The sequence below is a fragment of the Camelus dromedarius genome, chromosome 5, assembly GCF_036321535.1.
Source record: "Camelus dromedarius isolate mCamDro1 chromosome 5, mCamDro1.pat, whole genome shotgun sequence".
NCBI classification, from domain to species: domain Eukaryota; kingdom Metazoa; phylum Chordata; class Mammalia; order Artiodactyla; family Camelidae; genus Camelus; species Camelus dromedarius.
In genome coordinates, this window is record NC_087440.1 from 51,427,831 (window position 1) to 51,447,856 (window position 20,026).

The 20,026-nt window shown below is 34.1% G+C and overlaps 1 protein-coding gene across 1 annotated transcript in view; it reads right to left on the minus strand.

Annotated features, from left to right (window-relative positions):
* The window catches only part of MAP4K5 (mitogen-activated protein kinase kinase kinase kinase 5), a 112,795-nt gene that overhangs the window by 34,082 nt on the left and 58,687 nt on the right, over positions 1–20,026 (minus strand). The window contains exons 10-14 of the mRNA XM_031453706.2: positions 19,784–19,915; positions 17,807–17,869; positions 15,927–16,008; positions 14,874–14,990; positions 3,142–3,220 (exon numbers count right to left, since the gene is read on the minus strand). Of these exons, the coding sequence (XP_031309566.1) occupies positions 3,142–3,220; positions 14,874–14,990; positions 15,927–16,008; positions 17,807–17,869; positions 19,784–19,915 (473 nt within the window). The remainder of the gene's footprint in view (positions 1–3,141; positions 3,221–14,873; positions 14,991–15,926; positions 16,009–17,806; positions 17,870–19,783; positions 19,916–20,026) is intronic.

Consider the following 20,026-nt stretch of genomic DNA (forward strand, 5'->3'; position numbering starts at 1 on the left):
ATACTTTAATGTGCATATTATAGTTCTTTATTTTTTTAGCTACCTTTTTTCCCTCCCTGCCATTTGAAGGTTTGGACTGTTGACAGACCCTTATTACCTCTAATTACGATAGCTGTAGAGTCCTTATTCTTAACATTGTTCTATGTAGCCTTAGTCAGTCTTTGGTATGCGTCCATTACCTGGCTAGAATTTACTTGTAAGTCAGCTAAAATCACATACTTAAATGAAATGTTGGTGAGTCACTTTCTTTGTGGATACCTCTCATTTCCTTTTGGTGTCAATTCTTTGTAATCAGTTAGTTTCCAAGGTAAGTGGACTCAACCACTAAGTGACTTTTCAGATGACAAAAAAAAAAATTTTTAAGTTAATTTAGGTAATACATCCATATCTGGATCAGACTGAGGAAGTAATCTGCCTTGCCATTCATCAGGTTGGGAGGACGGACACAAGTCCAAATGCAAAGTCAGGAAGAAACAAGTTTTCTCCAAGAATATGCTATATATGTAAAGCATCACATGATGACCCCCCTCTCTGAATTACTACTGCTTTCTTACTGAGACACATTATTCTCTAAAATCATAGACTGTCAGAAATTGCAGTATGAAGTCACTTGCATTAAAATGAACCATTCTATTCTTGCTTGGAAGATCAAAGTCATGGATGGAGAGAAGCAGCCTCAATTTCCAACCTCGATACAGAGCTTCAAATAAAGAGGTTTCTCAGTACGACTTTCCAAGTTCCCAAGGATACAGGACTCTGAGTCTATTTTTACAATATAGACCTGATGTTCACCCTTTCATATATCCCCACTTTGCTTTAAGTTTTCACTTCAGTTTCACCTAAAATGGTGCACACTGGATGATCCTATTTATCTGAAGGTCAAGGATCATGTAAAAACCAATCTATGGTGACAGAGATCAGAACAATGATTAGCCTCAGCAGTGGGAGGGCAGGTGGAATTAGAGGATGGAAGGGTACTGATTGTGAAGGAGCATGAAGGAGCCTTCAGGAGATTCTGATAGTATTCTATATCTGGATCTGGGTGGTAGTTTCGTGAGTGTATACATATTTAAAAATCATCTTGCAGTACACTTAAGCATTTTACTATATGTAAGATAGCTTAATTTAAAAAACTGAAAAAAAACTAAGAATAGAACTAAGTAGGTGTGTACAAAATCTATTAAACAAACACAAACAAAATTATAAAATACTCCTGATGGACACAAAAGACTTGGGAAAATTTAAAGATAAACTGATCAATAAAATGACCTTCAACTCTACCATTTTTTATCTGGTACGTGAAGCACACAGAGCTCACTCCATGAAGATATTAGTACTCTGGACACTGATAAAAGAAATAAGTCTTGAACTTATCTCTAAAAAAGCCTATTTTGGTTAAGAACACAGAATATCATAAAGATGCCAACCCTCCCAAAGTTAATGTACAAATTTATGAGATCAACTAGATAAGTCGATTTTTAAGTTTATGTGGGGAAAATACAATAGCCAAATATGATTAAAAAAAGAACAGCAAAAATGTGTGTGCGTGTGTGCACGCACGCATGCACGTATGTGGAGGGGTGAGGGAGAGCAGGAAGAGGATTAGTTCTGACACATTTAACAGGTATTGTAAAGATATAACAATCAGACATGTGCAACTGACACACAACTAGATATATTCATACAACAGAAGAGAATTTCCAGAAAAAGCCCTAAAATACATGTGGTAATTTAGTACATAATAAAGATGGTATATCAAATCTATTAATGAAAATATTAGATTTTGAATAGATAGCATTGAGGCAAATGGGTACTCATTTAGAATTAAACTGAAGGTGAATCCATATTTCACACCTTCTACCAAATAAATACCTAATACCAAAGACTTGAACATTTAAAAGATGAAACTGTACAAAGGCAAGAAGAAACAACAGTAAGGTTCTTTTATAACCTTAAAATCAGGAAGGCCTTGCTAAATATGACACACAAGCCAAAAGCTATATAAGGAAAGATTAATTGAATACTACACAGACGCATAAAAGAAAGAGAGCAGCTTTATAATGGAATACCAGATTTGCTACTTTTCTGTTTGGTATTTGAAGCCCTTAAGAGTTCATTTGGGATTATATAAGAAGATGGCATAAGAACATATCACCAACCTGAGACTAACAAAGAGAGAAAGTCTTGAATTACTGGTTTAACTACAAAAAGGCCAGACTGAAACAACTGACATAGGAAGAATGTTCTAACTCTCCGTTGACTTAGACTTCCAAAGCTGTACCCAGAAAGCTAGAAATACTTGGTTTCAAGAAAACTCAGACTTAAAATGCTCATATACAATAATTCTAATTAGCTTAAATATTTAATAAATTTATTATGGTTTATAATTTTTATTTATAGCTTATTTTACTGTAAACTACTTTAAATCTCTTTTGAAATAATTAGGCATTTAAGTCAATATACTTATACTTAAAAATTCTCTGCAAATCTGTTCTTCTAAATTAATGTGGCTAAAATGACAAACATTGTTGATAAAAAATTTTTGTCAGTGATTAATTTACTAAATAAAAATCAATTTCCCCTTATAAATATGCATTTTAGAAAATATTCATCTTAGTGCTAATCTGACTTAAAAAACTAAAACCAACTCAACTGTCCAACAATAGGGACTGTTTGACTATAATACATCAACAAAATAGGATAAAACCATTGAACGTAACAGCTATAAAGGCTAGGCTAATATATGGAAAATACTTCAATGTTAAGCAAAATTTTATGTATAGTATAAATTAAGCCATGTGAAAATATACATGATAAAAATCACAAAGGAAATTCAGCAAAATATTATCTGTGGGTTGGTGCTGGGTGACGTGATTAAGGGCAATGCTAATTTTCTACTTCTTTCTTTTTGCAATTTTCTGTATAATTTCTTTATAATTAGAAAATAAAAACTATTTAATTATAAACCAAGGGAATTCCATTATAAGCAAGAAAAGCAATTTTTATTTTAGAGGAATCCTGATATTGTTAAAGTATGTAGCCACAGTTAGTCTGAGATTTTATTATTCCAAAAAAATCCCACAAGAACACCCAGCTCAACCCTCCAAAACCACCAATTGAAAATGTATACCAAACACATACAATTTATTTCTGAAGCTGTCCGTTCAGCTCTGGCATTCCTGTTTGTAGATCTAATGGTATGACGAATGATTGCATGGGGCTGTGAATATAAACATAACATACACACTTAAAAAATTTCAGTAACAAAGTTAGGTCAACTTTCTCTTTTTAATTAAATGATTATTTATTGACAAGCATGACTACCTACTAGTAAAGTAAACTGTAGGATAACGTTAAAAAAATGAAACTAAGATACTTTAAAAGTTTATTCATTTATTCCATGTTTATACAGTACAAAATACTGAAGAGAGTCAAAAAAAGTCAGATGGAAATCTTATATTCAAAAGAGCTTATAGTCTAGGAAAATAAGACACACAAATACTTATAAAATTAGAAAATAAGTGTCATTCATTAAGATTACTATTAATGCCCAGAGGAAGGAGAAATGACTTCCATCTAAAGGGGTAAAGAAATTCTTCATGATGGAGTTATAATCTGATCTGGGGCCTTGAAGGACAAGTAGGCATTAATTGTGCAGCAATGTGGGCAATGCATTTTAGACAGCAGAAAGAATATGAGCAAAGTGATACAAGAAGAAAAGAAAATTGTGAAGGGTTTAGGGGAACTGAGTTGATTATTATTTGGCTACAGTGAACATTAGGTGAGGAGATGACAAAGCTGGAAAGGCAAACTTGAGGATGAGCCAGATCAGGAGAGGCTCTGAATGTTAGGCTAGGGCTCTCAATTTTATACTCCTGGTAAAATAATTTTTTGGAGATTTTACAGACAGGGAGTGACATCACAAGTGTCAGCTTTAAGAGTAATCTGATAAAGCATGTAGAGGGTATGGAGGGGAGAAATACTGTATGCAGGGAGACTGAGTAAGAATATTGTAGTAAATCAAGTGAGAAAGCTTACCTCTTTCACCCTTTTGTATAAATTCCTGATCTTACAACAAACAATGCCTTCAGCTCAACTCTTATTTACCAAATTTCTGATGACTTGCTCTCATTCACTGATGACTTGGACAGTGGCTCATACGTCTTTTTCTCTACTTTAAGATTCACCATCATACCAAAGGACTTCAAAAGCCCACTGCTCTGGACTTAAGTTTTCTGACCTCATCTCTAAAGACATTCTACCATAGTTCAATGCACCCAATACTACTAAGATCATATCCTGGACCTTATCAATTAGCTCTGATATATGAATTCACACAATACTCCAAACTTCTCATCCTTTAAGCTTACTCTCTCATTTACTCCCATTATACTTTTTAAATGTTCACACTGAAATCTCAAGTTCATCAATCCATTACTTTCTCACTCTTCATATGCATTTCCTCTATCTTCAGTTTTCTTCCTATTCAGTTGAGATTTGGCGGTCCAAAATTTCAAGCAATCTCTTGCATATAACCTAAATTTCATTTGTCCCCCTGTCCCTCAGTACACTGGCATACCAAAATGACAGCCCTGGATGAATCAAACTAATCACCTTTGGTTTACATCAGGGGTGCCAATCACTGCTGGAGGAAAATGACACAGGAGAACACACTGAAAAGTCATCTCATTTGAGACTTCAGTTTTGCCCATAAATACTTCTCTAGTCATTTAACACATCCATTGTCCTCAGTTACTACTTTATAGCTTCACCACACTCTTCAAACCCACTTCCTTCACACTTTCAGGAGATGACATTGCCACCTAGCTCACAAAGAAAACAGAAATCATCAAATAGACGAAAACTTCTAGCTATACTCTCAACTATCTTAAAGCTAGGGAAGAAGTATTTCTTTTTTTTAAAACCAAAATATAGTTAATGTACAATATTATGTTGTTTCAATGCACTACATAATGATTTGACATTTGCATATATTATGAAATGATCACCACTATAAGTGTAATAACCAATTGTCCCCATACAAAAGTAACATAATACTATTGAACAGATTCCTTATGCTGTTTATTATATCTCTGTGACTTATTTAACTGAAGGTTTGTACCGCTTAATCCCCTTCACCTATTTTGCCCATCCCCACAACCTGTTTCTTCTCTGTATCTGAGTCTGTTTTCATTTTATTTTGTTTTGTTTTTTAGATTCCACTTATAAGTGAGATCATGTGCTATTTGTCTTTCTGGCTGACTTATTTCACTTAGCATAAGCCTCTAGATTCCATCCATGTTGTCAAAATGGGAAGATTTCATTTTTAATGGCTAATCAATACTCCATTATGTGTGTATATGTATATACACATACACTATATCTTCTTTATCCATCTGTCTGCTAATGGACACTTATGCTGCTTCCACATGTTGGCTATTGTAACTATGCTGCAATGAACATACAGGTGCATATATCTTTGAACTAGTGTTTTTGTTTTCTCCAGGTAAATACCCAGAAGTGAAAGTGCTAGATAATATGGCAGTTCTGTTTGAAATTTTTTGAGGAACCGCCATACTGTTTTCTTTTGTGGATGCACCAATTTACAATCCCACCAATAATGCACAAGAATTCCCTTTCCTCCACATCCTCACCAACACTTATATTTGCTCTTGTCTTGATGCTAGCCATTCTGACAAGTATGAGGTGATATCTCATGTGGTTTTGATTTGCATTTCCCTGATGATTAGTGATGCTGAGCATCCTTTCATGTGTTTGCTGGCCATCTGTATGTCTTCTTCAGAAAGGTGTCTACTCAGGCCCTCTGTTCTTTTAATCAGGTTGTTTGTTTTTTTGATGTTGAGTTATATGAGTTCTTTGTATATTTTGGATATTAACCCCTTATCAGAATATATTATTTGAAAATATCTTCTCCTATTCAGCAGGTGATGTTTTCATTTCGTTGACATTTTCTCTGCTGTGCAAAAGCTTTTTAGTTTGATGTAGTCCCATGTGTTTATTTTTGCTTTTGTTTCCCTTGACTAAGGAAACACATCCAAAAAAAAAATTGCTAAGATAGATATCAAAGACCGTAATATGTTTTCTTCTAGGGTTTTATGGTTTCAGGTCTTACATTTAAATGTTCATCCATTTTGAGTTTATTTTTATATTTGATTCGAGAAAGTAGTCCAGTTTCATTCTTTGTATGTAACTCAAGTTTTCCCAAGATCATTTACTACAGAGGCTGTCTTTTGCCCATTGTATATTCTTCCTCCTTTGTCATAAATTATTTGCCCATAAAAGTGTGGGTTTATTTCTGGGCTCTGTTCTGTTCCACTGATCTATGTGTCTGTTGTAATGCCAGTACCATACTATTCTGATTATTGTAGCTTTGTAGTATAGTTTGAAATGAAGGAGCATGATATGTCCACAGCTTTATTCTTCTTTCTCATGGTGGTTTTGGCTATTTGGGGGTCTTTTGTATTTCCATACAAATTGTAGACTTGTTTGTTTTAGTTCTGTGAAGAATGCAATTGGTATTTTGATAGGAAATGCACTTAATCTGTAGATTACCTTGGATAATATGCTCATTTTAACAATATTAATTCTTCCAATCCATGAGCATGGTGTATCTTTCCACTTGTTTGTGTCACCTTCAATTTCTTTGACCACCGTCACGCACTTTTCCAAGTACAAGTCTTTTACCTCCTTAGGTAGATGTATTCCTAGATATTTTATTCTTTTTGATGCAATTGTAAATAGGATGGTTTTCTTAAGTTATCTGGCAGTTTACTGTTAGCATATAGAAATGCAACAGAGTTTTATATATTACTTTTGTATCTTGAAACTTCAATGAATTCATTTATTAGTTCTAATAGTTTTTTTTAATGATATCTTTAGGATTTTCTATATAAAATATCATGTTATCTGTAAACAGTGACAGTTTTTACTTATTATTTTTTAGTTTGGATTCCTTTTATATCTATTTCTTGTCTGACTGCTATGGCTAGGACTTCCAATACTATGCTGAATAAAAGTGGTGTGAGTGGGCATCCTTGTCTTGTTCTTGATCTTTGAGGAAATATTTTCAGCTTTTCACCACTGAGTATGATGTTGGCTGTAGGTTTGTTATATGGGGATCTTTAGTATGTGAGGTATGCTCCCTCTATACACACTGTTGAGAGTATTTAACATAAATGGATGTTGAACTTTATCAAAAGTTTTTTCTGCATCTACTGAGAAGATCATTAATTTTTATTCTTCGCTTTGTTAATATGGTGTCTCACGCTGACTGATTTATGGACCCTTGTATCACTGGGATAAATCCCACTTGATCATAGTGTATAATCCTGTTAATGCATTGCTGAATTCAGTTTGCTCATATTTTGTTGAAGATTTTTGCATCTGTGTTCATCAGTGATATTGCCAGTAACTTTCTCTTCTTCATCTCCTTTTTTCCCCGCCAGTGGTGCCCCTGTCTGATTTTGGTATAAGGGTGATGCTGGCCTTGTAGAATGAGTTTGGAAGCAATTTTTTCTCTGCAATTTTTTGAACAGTTTGAAAAGAATAGTTGTTAACTCTTCTCTAAATGTTTGATAAAATTCACTGCTGAAAATGTCTAGTACTGGACTTCTGTTTATTGGAAATTCACCATATTACTGATTTAATTTCATTACTAGTAATCCATCTGTTTATATTTTCTATTTATTTCTGATTCAGTCTTGATAGTTTGTATGTCTCCAGGAATTTATCCACTTTTTCTAGGTGTCCATATTATTAGCATATAATTGTTTGTTGTATCTTCTTATGATTCTTTAGTATTTCTACAGTGTTAGCTGTTACTTCTCTTTCATTTCTGATTTTATTTGGATCCTCTAATTTTTTCTTGATGAGTCTGGCTAAAAGTTTATCAATTTTCTTTATCTTTTCAAAGAATCAGCTCTTACTTTCATTGATCTTTTTTTTTTAAGTTTCTATTTCACTTATTTCTGTTCTGATCTTTATTCTTTCCTTCTACTTACTTTTAGTTTTGTTTGTTCTTTTTCTAGTTCCTTTAGGTGTGTGCTTAAATGTTTGAGATTTTTCTTGCTTCCTGAGGTAGACTTGCTATAAACTTTCCTTTTAGAACTGCTTTTGCTGCATCCCATAGATTTTGGATGGTTGTGTTCCCATTTTCATTTGTCTCCAGGTATTTTTTAATTTCCTTTTTGGTTTCTTCCGTGACCCATTGGTTGATTAGTGTTTAGCCTCCAAGAATTTGTATTTTTTTGTAGTTTTTTCCTTGTAGTTCACTTTTAACTTCATATCTTTGTGGTCAGAAAAGATGCTTGATACGATTTCAATCTTAAATTTATTGAGACTTGTTTTGTGGCATATCGTGTGATCAATCCTAGAAAATATTGTGATTGAAAAGCATATCTATTTTGCTGCTTTTGGATGGAAAATTTTATTTTATCCATTAAATGCAACTGGTCTAATATGCCCTTTTAAGTTAGTGTTTCCTTCTATCTGGATGATCTGTCCACTGATGGAAGTGGTGTATTAAAGTCCCCTACTATTACTGTTATTGTCAATTTCTCCCTTTATGTTTGTTAATATTTGCTTTATATATTTAGGTGCTCCTATTGGGTGCATATATATTTACAACTGTTAGCTCTTATTGGATCCATCTCTTAATCATTATGTAATGTCCTTTTTTGTCTCTAAAGTCAATTCTGTCTTTAAAGTCTGTCTGATATAAGCATTGTTACCCCAGCTTTCCACAGATTTCTATGTGCATGGAATACCTTTTCCCACCGCTTTACACAGTTTATGTGTGTCTTTAAATCTGAAGTGACTCTTATAGACAGCATATATATGGGTTTTGTTTTTGTATCCATTTAGCCACTCTATGTCTTTTGATTGAAGCATTTAGTCCATTTACATTTAAAGTAATTATTGATAGATAAGTATGGATTGTTATTTTGTTAATTATTTTGTTTGTTTTTGTAGTTTTTTTTCTTTCTTCTTTTACTCTCTTCCCTTGTGATTTAATAACTGTCTTTAGTGTTATGTTTGGATTTCTTTCTCTTTCTTTAGGGTATATATCTATTACAGGTTTTTGGTCTATGGTTACCAAGAGGCTCACAGATAAGCCCCCCCCCACACACACACTGCAAGGATTATTTTAACTTGATGATCTCCTAAGTTCTAACACATTTCAACAATGCTAAATTTTTGCACCCCACCTCTGCCCCATGTTTAATGCTTTTAACATCATATTTTACATATTTTGTGTGTGTGTGTGAATCCCTTAACTACTTATTATAGACAGAGATGATTTTACTACTTTTGTCTTTTAACCTTCCTATTAGCTTTATAAGTGATTGGTCTATTACCTTTACTGTACATGTTTGCCTTTTACTAATGAGATTTTTTCTACTTATAATTTTGATATTTCTAATTGTGTTTTTTTCTGCTTAGAGAAGTCCCTTTAACATTTTTTGTAAAGCTGGTTCAGTGGTACTGACTTCTCTTAATTTTTGCTTGTTTATAAAACTCTTTATCTCTCCTTCAAAACTGAATGATAGCCTTGCCAAAAAGAGTACTGTTGATTGTAGATGTTTTCCTTTCATCACTTTGAATATAATGTGCCACTCTTTTCTGGCCTGCAGAGTTTCTGCTGAAAAGCCAGCTGAGAATGTTATGGAAGTTCCCTTGTACAGAACGAGTTGCTTTTCTCTTGCTGTTTTTAAGATTCTCTCTTTATCTTCAATGTTTGACAGTTTAATTATAATGTGTCTTGATGTGGATCTTGGTTTGTTTCCTTTACCAGGTTAGGAAAGTTTTCAGCTATTGTTTCTTCAAGTAAGTTCTCTACCCCTTTCTCTCTCTTTCCTTCTTCTGGGATCCCTGAATGTGAATGTTAGTACATGACATTGTCTCAGAGGCCTCTTCAACCATTCTCATTTTTTATAATTCTTTTATCTTTTTTCTTTCCTCTTCAAATCTTCGGTGATTTCTACTACTCAGTATTCCAGTTCACCAATCTGTTCCTCTATCTAATCTAATCTTAGTTAGATTCCTATTATTGATTCCTTCCAGTGTATTTTTAATTTCAGCTACTGTATTCCTCAGCTCTACTTGGTTCTCTTTTATATTTTCTCTTTTTTAAAATCCTTATTGTGTTCTTCCATCTTTCTCCTGTGTTAATCCAGCATCTTTATGAGTACTACCTTAAACTCTTTATCAGGCAGAGTGCATATCTTCACTTCATTTAATTCTTCGTCTGAGATTTTTGTCTTATTCCTTTGTTTGGAACATATTCTTCTGCCTCTGTTTGCCTAGTTCTCTGTGTTTACTTGTAAGTCTTAAGTAGATCAGTTATGTTTCCTGGTCTTAGAGAAGTGACCTTATGTAACAGACACCCTTGAGGCCCAGCAGCACACCCCCCTGGGCAGCAGAGCTATATGCTCTAGGGATGCCCCTAAGTGGGTTTAGTGAGTCCTTCTGTTATGGCAAGGCCACCCACTGTAGGTAGGCCTGGCCTCTAGCTCAGTTAGCTACTATGATCTGCCTGGTGCTATGGTGGCCTGCTGGTGGGTGGGACTGGGTCTCAGGGCTGATGATGGCCTACTGGTGGGCAGGGCCAGGTCTTGGCATGGCTGGCTGTGGGGGCCAGGAGGGCCCAGGGTTGGTGCCAGCCCATGGTGGGTGATAAGCCCCCAGGACTAATAGGGTAGAGGGAGAAATCCAAAATGGTGCTTGTCAACAACAGTATCTTAGTGGTAGAACAAATTTCCAATAATGGCTGTCACCAGCATCTGTGTGATTAGGGGGAGTAGAGTTGTCTCCTGCCTTTCTGAGAGGTTCTCCAATATCACTATGTGGGTCTGACCCAGGCTCCTATCCAATTACTGCCTCTGTGTGCTAGAACTTGGACTATGTGAGATTTTGCACACACCCTTTAAAAGGAGAGTTCTTGTTTCCTACAATCTTCTGGCTCTCCTGTACACAAGCCCACACTAGCCTTCAAAGCCAGAAGTTCTGGGGCTCGTCTTCTCAGTGCAGGACCCCTCACCTGGGGATCCTGATATGGCGCTAGGACACCTCTCTCCTTGGGAAGAATCTCTTCAATTGTGATTATCCTCATGTTTGTGGACTGCCTACCCAGAGGTGTGAGTCTTGACTATACCATGTCCCCATCTCTCCTACCGATCTCATTGTGGTTCTTGCTTTACATCACCAGTTGTGGAAAATCCTTTCTGTCAGTCTTCAGGACATCCTTATAGATAGCTATATTTTGGTGTACTCATTGGAAGAGGTGACCTCAAGGTCTTCCTACTCCACCATCCTGGCCACACTTCAAAAGAAAGCTTTTCAAGAAGTGTATCTTTAAGATTAAGTCCCTCTTTATAATCTAGATCCTGCCCTCTCCTTCCTTCTCAGGGACTTTGCCTATGCATTTTGCTTCTCTTGACTTTTCTATATCTAATTATTAAATCTTCTTCATAAACATCTAATCCTGTTCAACACTTTTTGCCTCATATAAAAATCAATCAATCAATGAATGGCCAATAAACAGACCGACAGATCGAAAGACAAACAAATCCACAGCCAACTCATTTTTCTCCAACTACTGCTCTCTTACTCCTCCCTTTCACAACTAAATTCATAAATGAATTACTGTAAGTATGTTTCAGTGTAATTTCTAGGCAGTCTTCTTGTTGGAACTTTCTCTGTCTTTTAATGTTCTTTATTAATCTTTTACTGTTCCTCTTAGCCTATTAGATTTTTTAATTTTGGGAGAAATCTCAGGAAGTTGTCCTAGGTCCTCTTCATTTCTCATTCTATATGCTTCCTTCGGATGATTACATTTACTCCTTAAGTTATCAACTACAATTGTATTTAATGACTCTCAAATTTATATCTCTAGTCCAAGCTTTTCTTCCCAAGCTATACCCAGATATCTAACTCCTTATGAGCCTTCTCCATTTGGAAGTCTGGTGCAATATCAAAATCACCATATATAAAACTGAACTCATCTTTCTTCCCAAACCTGATTTTACTCTAGTATTATTACCTTGATAAGTGGCACTTTTATATCCACCTGGCTGTTCAAGCCAAAATCTGAGAGTAATCCTTTTCTCATTCTCCACTCATGTCTACCTTCAATCACCAACTCTTTCATATTATTCTTCTTTTCTTCAAATTTTTAGTCTTCACTTCTTTTTATTTAACTATAATGCAAACTTACCGTTTTCTCATAATTAAATGTGATTGTGTATTCAAAACTGTTTCTACACAACGAAGACTTATAATAAAAGGAACAAAAAAGAACATGGTACTGTAGTTTAGAAATTCCTTTTAACATATTTCTGTGGACATCAAATCCACTTCTAATAAGTTTATGGAAGTACAGAAAGTGAGTTGCACATCAATGATGTCATCAGTTTCAGACATTTTTCAAATACAAGGGTTCAAATGACACAACTGCCAAGAATGAGGTCACGGTGACCCCTCATTACCTGGAAGATGTCTCTGGCCTATTTTTTTTTTCTTTCATATTATTCTTGAATCCACTTTTTTCCCTTGCCCTACCACCTTAGTCTGAAACATCACTATCTCTACCCTGGATAACTTTGTTTTTCAGGTTTTCAGGAAAGAATCACCAACCTGAAGTCACAGAGACCTTTAAAAAAAATGCTAAGGGAGTGATATTTGATTACATCACTCCCTTACCCTTTAATGGCTTTTGCTGCCCTTAGACTAAAGCCTCCAATTCTTAAAATTTGAAATGTCTAGCTTTGTAACCTCATCTCCCACAAATTCCTTCCTTGTTTTCTGTTCTAACACACTAACTTTTCTTTAGTTCCTCAAGTACACTGCCTTCTCTCTCATCACCAGGCTTTCAAACATGCTATTATTCCCTCTGCTCAGAACATTTCTACCTACTTTTGTCCTCTAATTACCATTTATCCTTCAGGTTTTCAGCTTATATATTGCTTCTACAGTGAATTCCTGTTCCTAAAATATAGCCCGTATTTCCCCATTTCATAACAGTAATCACACATGTAAATTATTTGTTTGTATTTCTGTATTTCTTTTGAGACCATTCCATAAGTTCTCTAAAGACAGGGATTATGTCAATCTTATCCACTCTTGTGTCCTCAACTGCCTGGAACAAGGATTTCATTTCAAGGATTAAAAAGTCTGGCAATATCATTAAACAGAAATAGAGAATTCCAAAGGTAAGAGTGGATTTGGGAAGCCCAGCAAAATGGTGTGGGCAATAAAAGAGGAGTTTAGTTATTTACACAACCAGTGAAACACTAATTGGGGTATCAAGTAATATCTAATCCTATATTTAAGCTAAAACAATTTAAATAATTTTGAATTTTTAAGACATTAAAATCTTATTACAAGTTGGCAAATGGTGGTTTAAGTAGGAAAAAATCTATATATGGCTGGTTTATTTAATATTTTCAATTAAAGTTCACTTAACATTCAACAAAATATTCATCAGGTACCTACTACATAATAGAACTATGCTACATACTATGCAATTATTAGTTTGCAAAGATTGTTTAATGACTATTTCTATTAAGCACATACATAGAAATGATGGTATATTAACTAAGAGCAGGTTCTAAAGTTAGTTTGTCTGGATCCAAATCCTGGTTCTACTACTTGCTAAGCATATGATCTTAGACAAATGAAATTACTTCTGATCTTTCTCTTTCATTTCTTATTTGTAAAATTGGGATAGTAATAGTACCTATTGCCACGGACTCTTTTGAGTATTAGATGAGTTAACATGGAAGTTATTTGGCCTAATACTTGGTACACAATGACTACTCAGTGAGTGTTAGTAGTTATCATGATACTTAAATGACATAGTTTAAAATTTAAGTACATGACGTAGACAATTTCTTTCAATAAACAGTAACACGTAAAGTTCAGTTCTATAGTCTTGCAAGAATTGAAGACAGAGGTATAAAGGGAAATAAAGACATAAAATAGAAATGAAGACACAGATTTAGAGAAACATAGAAATAAAAAGAAATAATAAAAGGAGAGGAAGAGACACTAGTGAAAAAATACAGTTGTGTTACACGTACAGGCACAAACAGGTATCTGACAATGGGTAAGAAGTCCCTCTTTCCTGATTTACATGTTGTGTTGCTAAATATATTCAGAATAATTCTACAGTATTTTCAGAGAAGGCAAGCATAGTTATGAATAACTCTATATGCAATTATATAACAAATAATAGTTTTGAATACATATTGGAAAAGACAACCTATGGGAACCTCATCCTAATTAAAAAAAAAATTGTATCCTGTTAATGATCTGTAGACTAGAGAAACTAAAGAAATGACCAATTGGATTTCTGGGGAGTCTCTTTTGTGAAAAAAATGTGCTCTGGCTAAACTTTTATCCTGTTAGTCCAAAGCAGTGTTCCTAAAACCTGTATTTCCTTGGAAATAGATGTCCTTTCTCTTTAGAGAAAGATCAAACTCTCACTACAGAAGTTGAGGTCTAGGAAGAAGAGAAAACACTTCTAGATTTCTGGGAGGGGAAAGGCATAGATCTGATTCTAATCTCAGCTATCTCTTAACAACTTTAAGCAAGCCAACTAAGAAAATAAAATGATATAGTGTTTTCTAGAAGTAGGATTAAGAAAAGTATCAATTGGTTATGTTATGCATATTATGCCATAATTTTAAAAAAGTATCAACTGGTAATTATATGCAGGATGAGTATAGTTTATATTGCTGATTAATCTTTGTTACTAAATCTGTTTTAACTAACTTAGAAGAGTGAATTAGAACACAAACTCTAAGGCCACGTTAAACATTCATTTCAAATATCAGACTGCAAACACTCCTTACCTCAAAGTCATCATCATCTCCTTCAGTGTAATGTGCATGGTTGTCTGGATTGTTCACTTTGTCCAACAGCTCAACTGCTAGGGCCCTAGAGAGACCTGGCTGCCCTACAAATGTATGCTAAGTAAAAACAAAACAAAACAAAACTTCGTAAGTATGCTCGTGATGTAAAATCTATGGCTTTTAGAAACTGTTATTTGTACTTTTCCATTCAGTAATTATCAGAGACAAGCATTTGGGAGCCTACTAACACAAATAAATTAGAAAATGTATTAGTAAAAATATTAATCAGAGAATTCATAATTGCATATTATAAAGCTAAAGAACCACTGTGAGGTAAGTTTATAACATAAATGATTTCTCTGTGTAAAGTTAACTGATTTATATTAGGTTGTCAAATTACAACTTTGGCTATAATGATGGCATTCATTACCCACGTCATTATAATAATATGCAAATGAATACTATGGCAGTTTGTATCACAATAAGAAAAAAGCATGTGTATTCTACACTTGCATTTATTTAATTCAATAAAATTATGATAATGTACAAAGACATAATTAAATTTTAGAACATTTAAATTGTTTTCTTCGATTGTTGTAATCATCTTTTTCTGATATAAAAGTATTTTAGAAACACATATATACACAAAGCATGCTATAAACTTACAAAAGAAGCCAAGAAAAAACAATTAATTTTAGATGAAAGCAATATTTTTAAGAGTTTTCTCTAAGGCAGGGGTTGGCAAACTACAGCCCACAGGCAAAATCTGGTACACTGCCTCCTCTTATAAAGGATGTTTTACTGGGTATTAAAGCCATACCCTTCATGTGTACTGTCTATGGCTGTTTTTGTGCTACAAGGGCAAAATTGAAGAGATGCGACAGAGATGGCATGGCCCACAAGTTACTATTGGCTCTTTACAGAATGTTTGCTAACCCCTGCTGTAAGAGACCACTAACATTTTTATATTAGAAACCTAAATATTGTTGTTGTAGTGATATGCCTAATTACTGCATGACTACAGAAAATTCTCCTATAAATTCAATGACTTACAGTCAGAAGTCTTTCAGCGGTTGGTCTTTTTTTGGGGTTTTTGGTTAGTGCTATTTTGACAAAGTTATGGAATGTTGATGACCTTCAAATAAAAAGAGACATGTACAAAAATATTTCACTAATATTAGTTTTTTGATGTTACTAAATAAAATTTAGGCAGTTAGAAAGACTGAAAACATGATTTTTTTCCTTAGGCCCCTTAGCGCTATATACATAAGCCAAAAAACTAAACCCAAAGCACAGTGTATTCCTTGGAGACATGTGTCAACTTCATCTCTTTAGTAAAACGCAATTAGTTAACAGAACAGTAATATATAACCTCAAAAATGTACACGAAAAACTAGAAGTGGGTAGGTGTGTCATCCAGAAAGTTTATAACCTTTTGTTCTAGGTACCACTTAAGAGTCAAAATGAGCTTTTCTCATTGCGTAGTTTATACAGTATGTACATGTTCTGCTATACTAAAAGAGGTGGATGGCATGGAGGTAGCGTGGTAATGCAAGAGATTATTTAAACTCTTAAAAGATCATTAAATTTCTTAGGAACAAGGGCAAAGGAGAGGGAGTGATCTGACTAACCAGATCAGTTTTCCTATCATCTGCATTGATCAAATGGGGAAAAGAAGGGGACATAAATTTAAAAAATCATATTTTGATTATTAATTAATGGCAGAAAGAGGTATTTGTACCACTGCTGAGATTCCACTGGAGGAGGGATTGGGCAAGAATCAAAGAGAATAACCTTAGTCATTCCCAATGATACCAACAACACAGCAGTCCTCTTCAGAGAAATCAAATCTCTGTGTTATATGTGGTGGCTTGTGGCAGATATACCATGGAGTGAGAAAGAACCTGAGACTGGCAAAGGTACTTTGATGGTAACAACTATTCTGGAATCTAACTGTGAATTTAGCTAGCATGCACTCCTGAACGAATATTCAGTCATTCCTGCCATAAAGTTCTCCAGTTCGAGTTGCTTAGGAACTTAGGGTAACAAGGAATAGGAAGAAACCCATGTCAATACAAAAGAATACAGCTGGCAGTAGGGAATAAATTTTATTTCCACAGTGTGATCTGCCTTTCACTCCCGGCACGATCCCCAGATGTCCTGGCTCCTAAGTAATACTATGCATGGACAGGCTAATAAGACACAAAAAAGTGGTTTAGAGCCAGTGGGGACAAGCCTCTTAGATCTGAAGGAAGATATGGATTATCTCTCCAGAAAAAATAAATACACATACAGAATTCATATGAAGAATTATTGAATTTAAGAATTTGGAAACTTTTATTTGCACAATTTCTTTTATTAAATGTATGGAAAAACATTACCATTTTTATCATCTAATTGAAGATATCCTTTTGGACTATAAGAATAGGCAAACTGCTTTACTTTGTACAAGAAAGAAGAGATTAAGATGCAAACAAGTAATAACCTTTTGAATATTAGACAAGGAAGGTAGAGAAAAGCCAGTGGGGATTGATTTTAAGTGTCACTGTATCTGGGAAACATCGTCCTATCACCTCCCATGAAAATCAACATGTAATTAATGGAAGCAAAGGAATACACGGTAAACTACGAATCTCCAAAATCTTAATATATTAATTTCATGTCCTTGCCTTACCACACTTCTTATCCAAGCTGCCAAAATACTAATAAAATGATCAGAGTTTTATGAGAGCAGTACATCATTATAAAGGAACACTGACCAGAAAATAAACCTTGATCCTTGCCATAACTCTGCAAGTGAAGTAGATGTGCTAACTTCAGGGAAACAGTTTAATGTCTCTGGGTTTCGGTTTCACCACCCGTAAGATAAGGGAATTGAACTTCTGTCCCTTTCAACCATAAAATGCTATAAATCTATGTATTTTATAACTTACCATTTTGTTTTGTCCTTTAATTTCGGAGGCTGAAAATTACTTTTTGACATTAAGAAGAGGGCCCTGGAATTAAAATTTCAGTTAAAAAGCAATACAAAATACTTTTCTTATTACATCTAATAATCAAAATCAATATTCTATAATGAATTTATACAAGATTACTACAAATGTAGGTACTGATGAAAACTGGTATGGGATACGGAAGTTAATATTTTATATTTAGGATACTTATGGAAAATTTTTCCTGGCTATAGAGAGGATCTTTAAACTTCCAACAAGCTCCTATTCACTAGGCAAAGTGACCAAATGTTAGAGAAGATTCTTATTACCATACTGTTACACATATAACTAGTATTAGATCTTAAGCACAAGTCTACGTAATTGTACATCATTCTGCAGCTCACAGAGATGATATGTTACTCTAACTGTAGACTGTATGCTTAACCGAAGTTTGGCCTCTACCATTATTTTGGGTGTATAGGCAAATTATATTCACTTCCTAGTCTGTTTCCCTTTTTGGACAATAATTTCCCACATTCTGTTGTTATGAATGATACAGAAGTTAACCTGCAAGACAACTTTCCTTCTCTATGAATTCACCTTTGACCCATTTTCTATGGACTATGGGGATAGAAGGATGGAGGATGTAAGAAGGAAGTTTTATTTCAGTATTTCCCACAAACCCCTTGCACATTTCCAGGCAAACTCTTTGGTATTTCTTTTTTAAATATCAAGAATATTTTCTTTTTAAAAATTAAATGATTCATATATAAAGCAAAATTTAGCCTAAAGAAAGAAAAAAAGTCTGTATTCCTCCCACCCTAAGATATTATTTAAAATATTCTGCTCTTCTTTTTAGTCTTCATCTAAATACTAACCAATTGCTACATTATTATAATTATAATAGGTAATATTATGTGCTGCTTTTTTCACTAATAATCAATTTTCCATGTTGCTTCGGTTTACTCATACATAATAGCTGCCCTTAACTGCTAAATAACTGCTTAACAATTCACGAAGGATTTGGACATTCATATATTTCCCCTGTAATCCTGAAATAGATAATTCTTAGCTTTTTCTTTTCTTAGATTATTTCCTAAGTATGATTTTCCCAAAAGTGGAATGAGTGCAACATTTATATTGCCCATAACAAATAACATTTAAATTATTTTCCTACAGGTCTGTACTTATCAGCATTCCAGCTAAAAGCAGATTTAACATGTATATCTTTAGTTACTTGTGAGGTTAAATAGTTTTCCATGTTTCTTTAGAATCTGGTACTTTCTCATAAACAAGTTATCTTTTTGCCCACAGAGTTTTTGAATGAGTTACCTATGTAATATAAATGAATCTGCTGTCTATCACATGTTAGGAGAATACTTTGCCTATTCTGTTGATTTTCCTTTTTACTTTATACTATTTACTTCAAAAGTTTAAATTTTAGCCCAGTTTATCTTTTCCTTCAAAGTATTAAAAACACCTTCAAAGTCTCTCAAATATTTTTTTCTGAGACAAGATGCCCTAAAATATAAATGATTATACTAAATAAGCATCTACCTCTTCATTGGCAAAGTAAAAAGAAACAAAATCAAATGAGAATAGAAAAAAACTCATCTGCACTCTATCATTTGTTTATAACTCCACTTCGGACAAAAAAAGAAACATTTTTAACTGATGGAAGAATGAACAAAGACTTAGAAAGACTTTTTAAATGATAACTGCTATATCCTAGTATAATTATTAAGAGAAATTTGTTTTATGGAAAAGTTTCAGACAGTATGGATGATTCACTTCATGTTGTCTTAGAAACAGCAATACAAGGTAGATCAGGTTTTAGATGAGAAAATCCCTAGTCCTTCAGAACACCTTTACTGTTTTAATATGCTTTAAAATGAGCTTGGAAGACCCAAGTTATCAGTATTTCACTCTCCCTGAAGATCTCATTAATAACTGCATAATTGTAAAAACTGAGAACACCTCATTGGATGAAGATCAAACATAGGTGGCTGAAGTTCTCCGAGTTCAATTGCTGTTATTCCTACTGCCCAGATATCACAGAGTTGGTTGTAGCCACCATTCTTTTCTACTGCTGCAACTTCTGGAGCCATCCTAGAAAGAATCAATGAATATAACATTTTATTTTAAAAAAGTGATATGAAATCTGCTTTTTGCTATACTCACTAGACTGCTTGGAGGGAAAGAGGCTGAGAGGTGTTTATT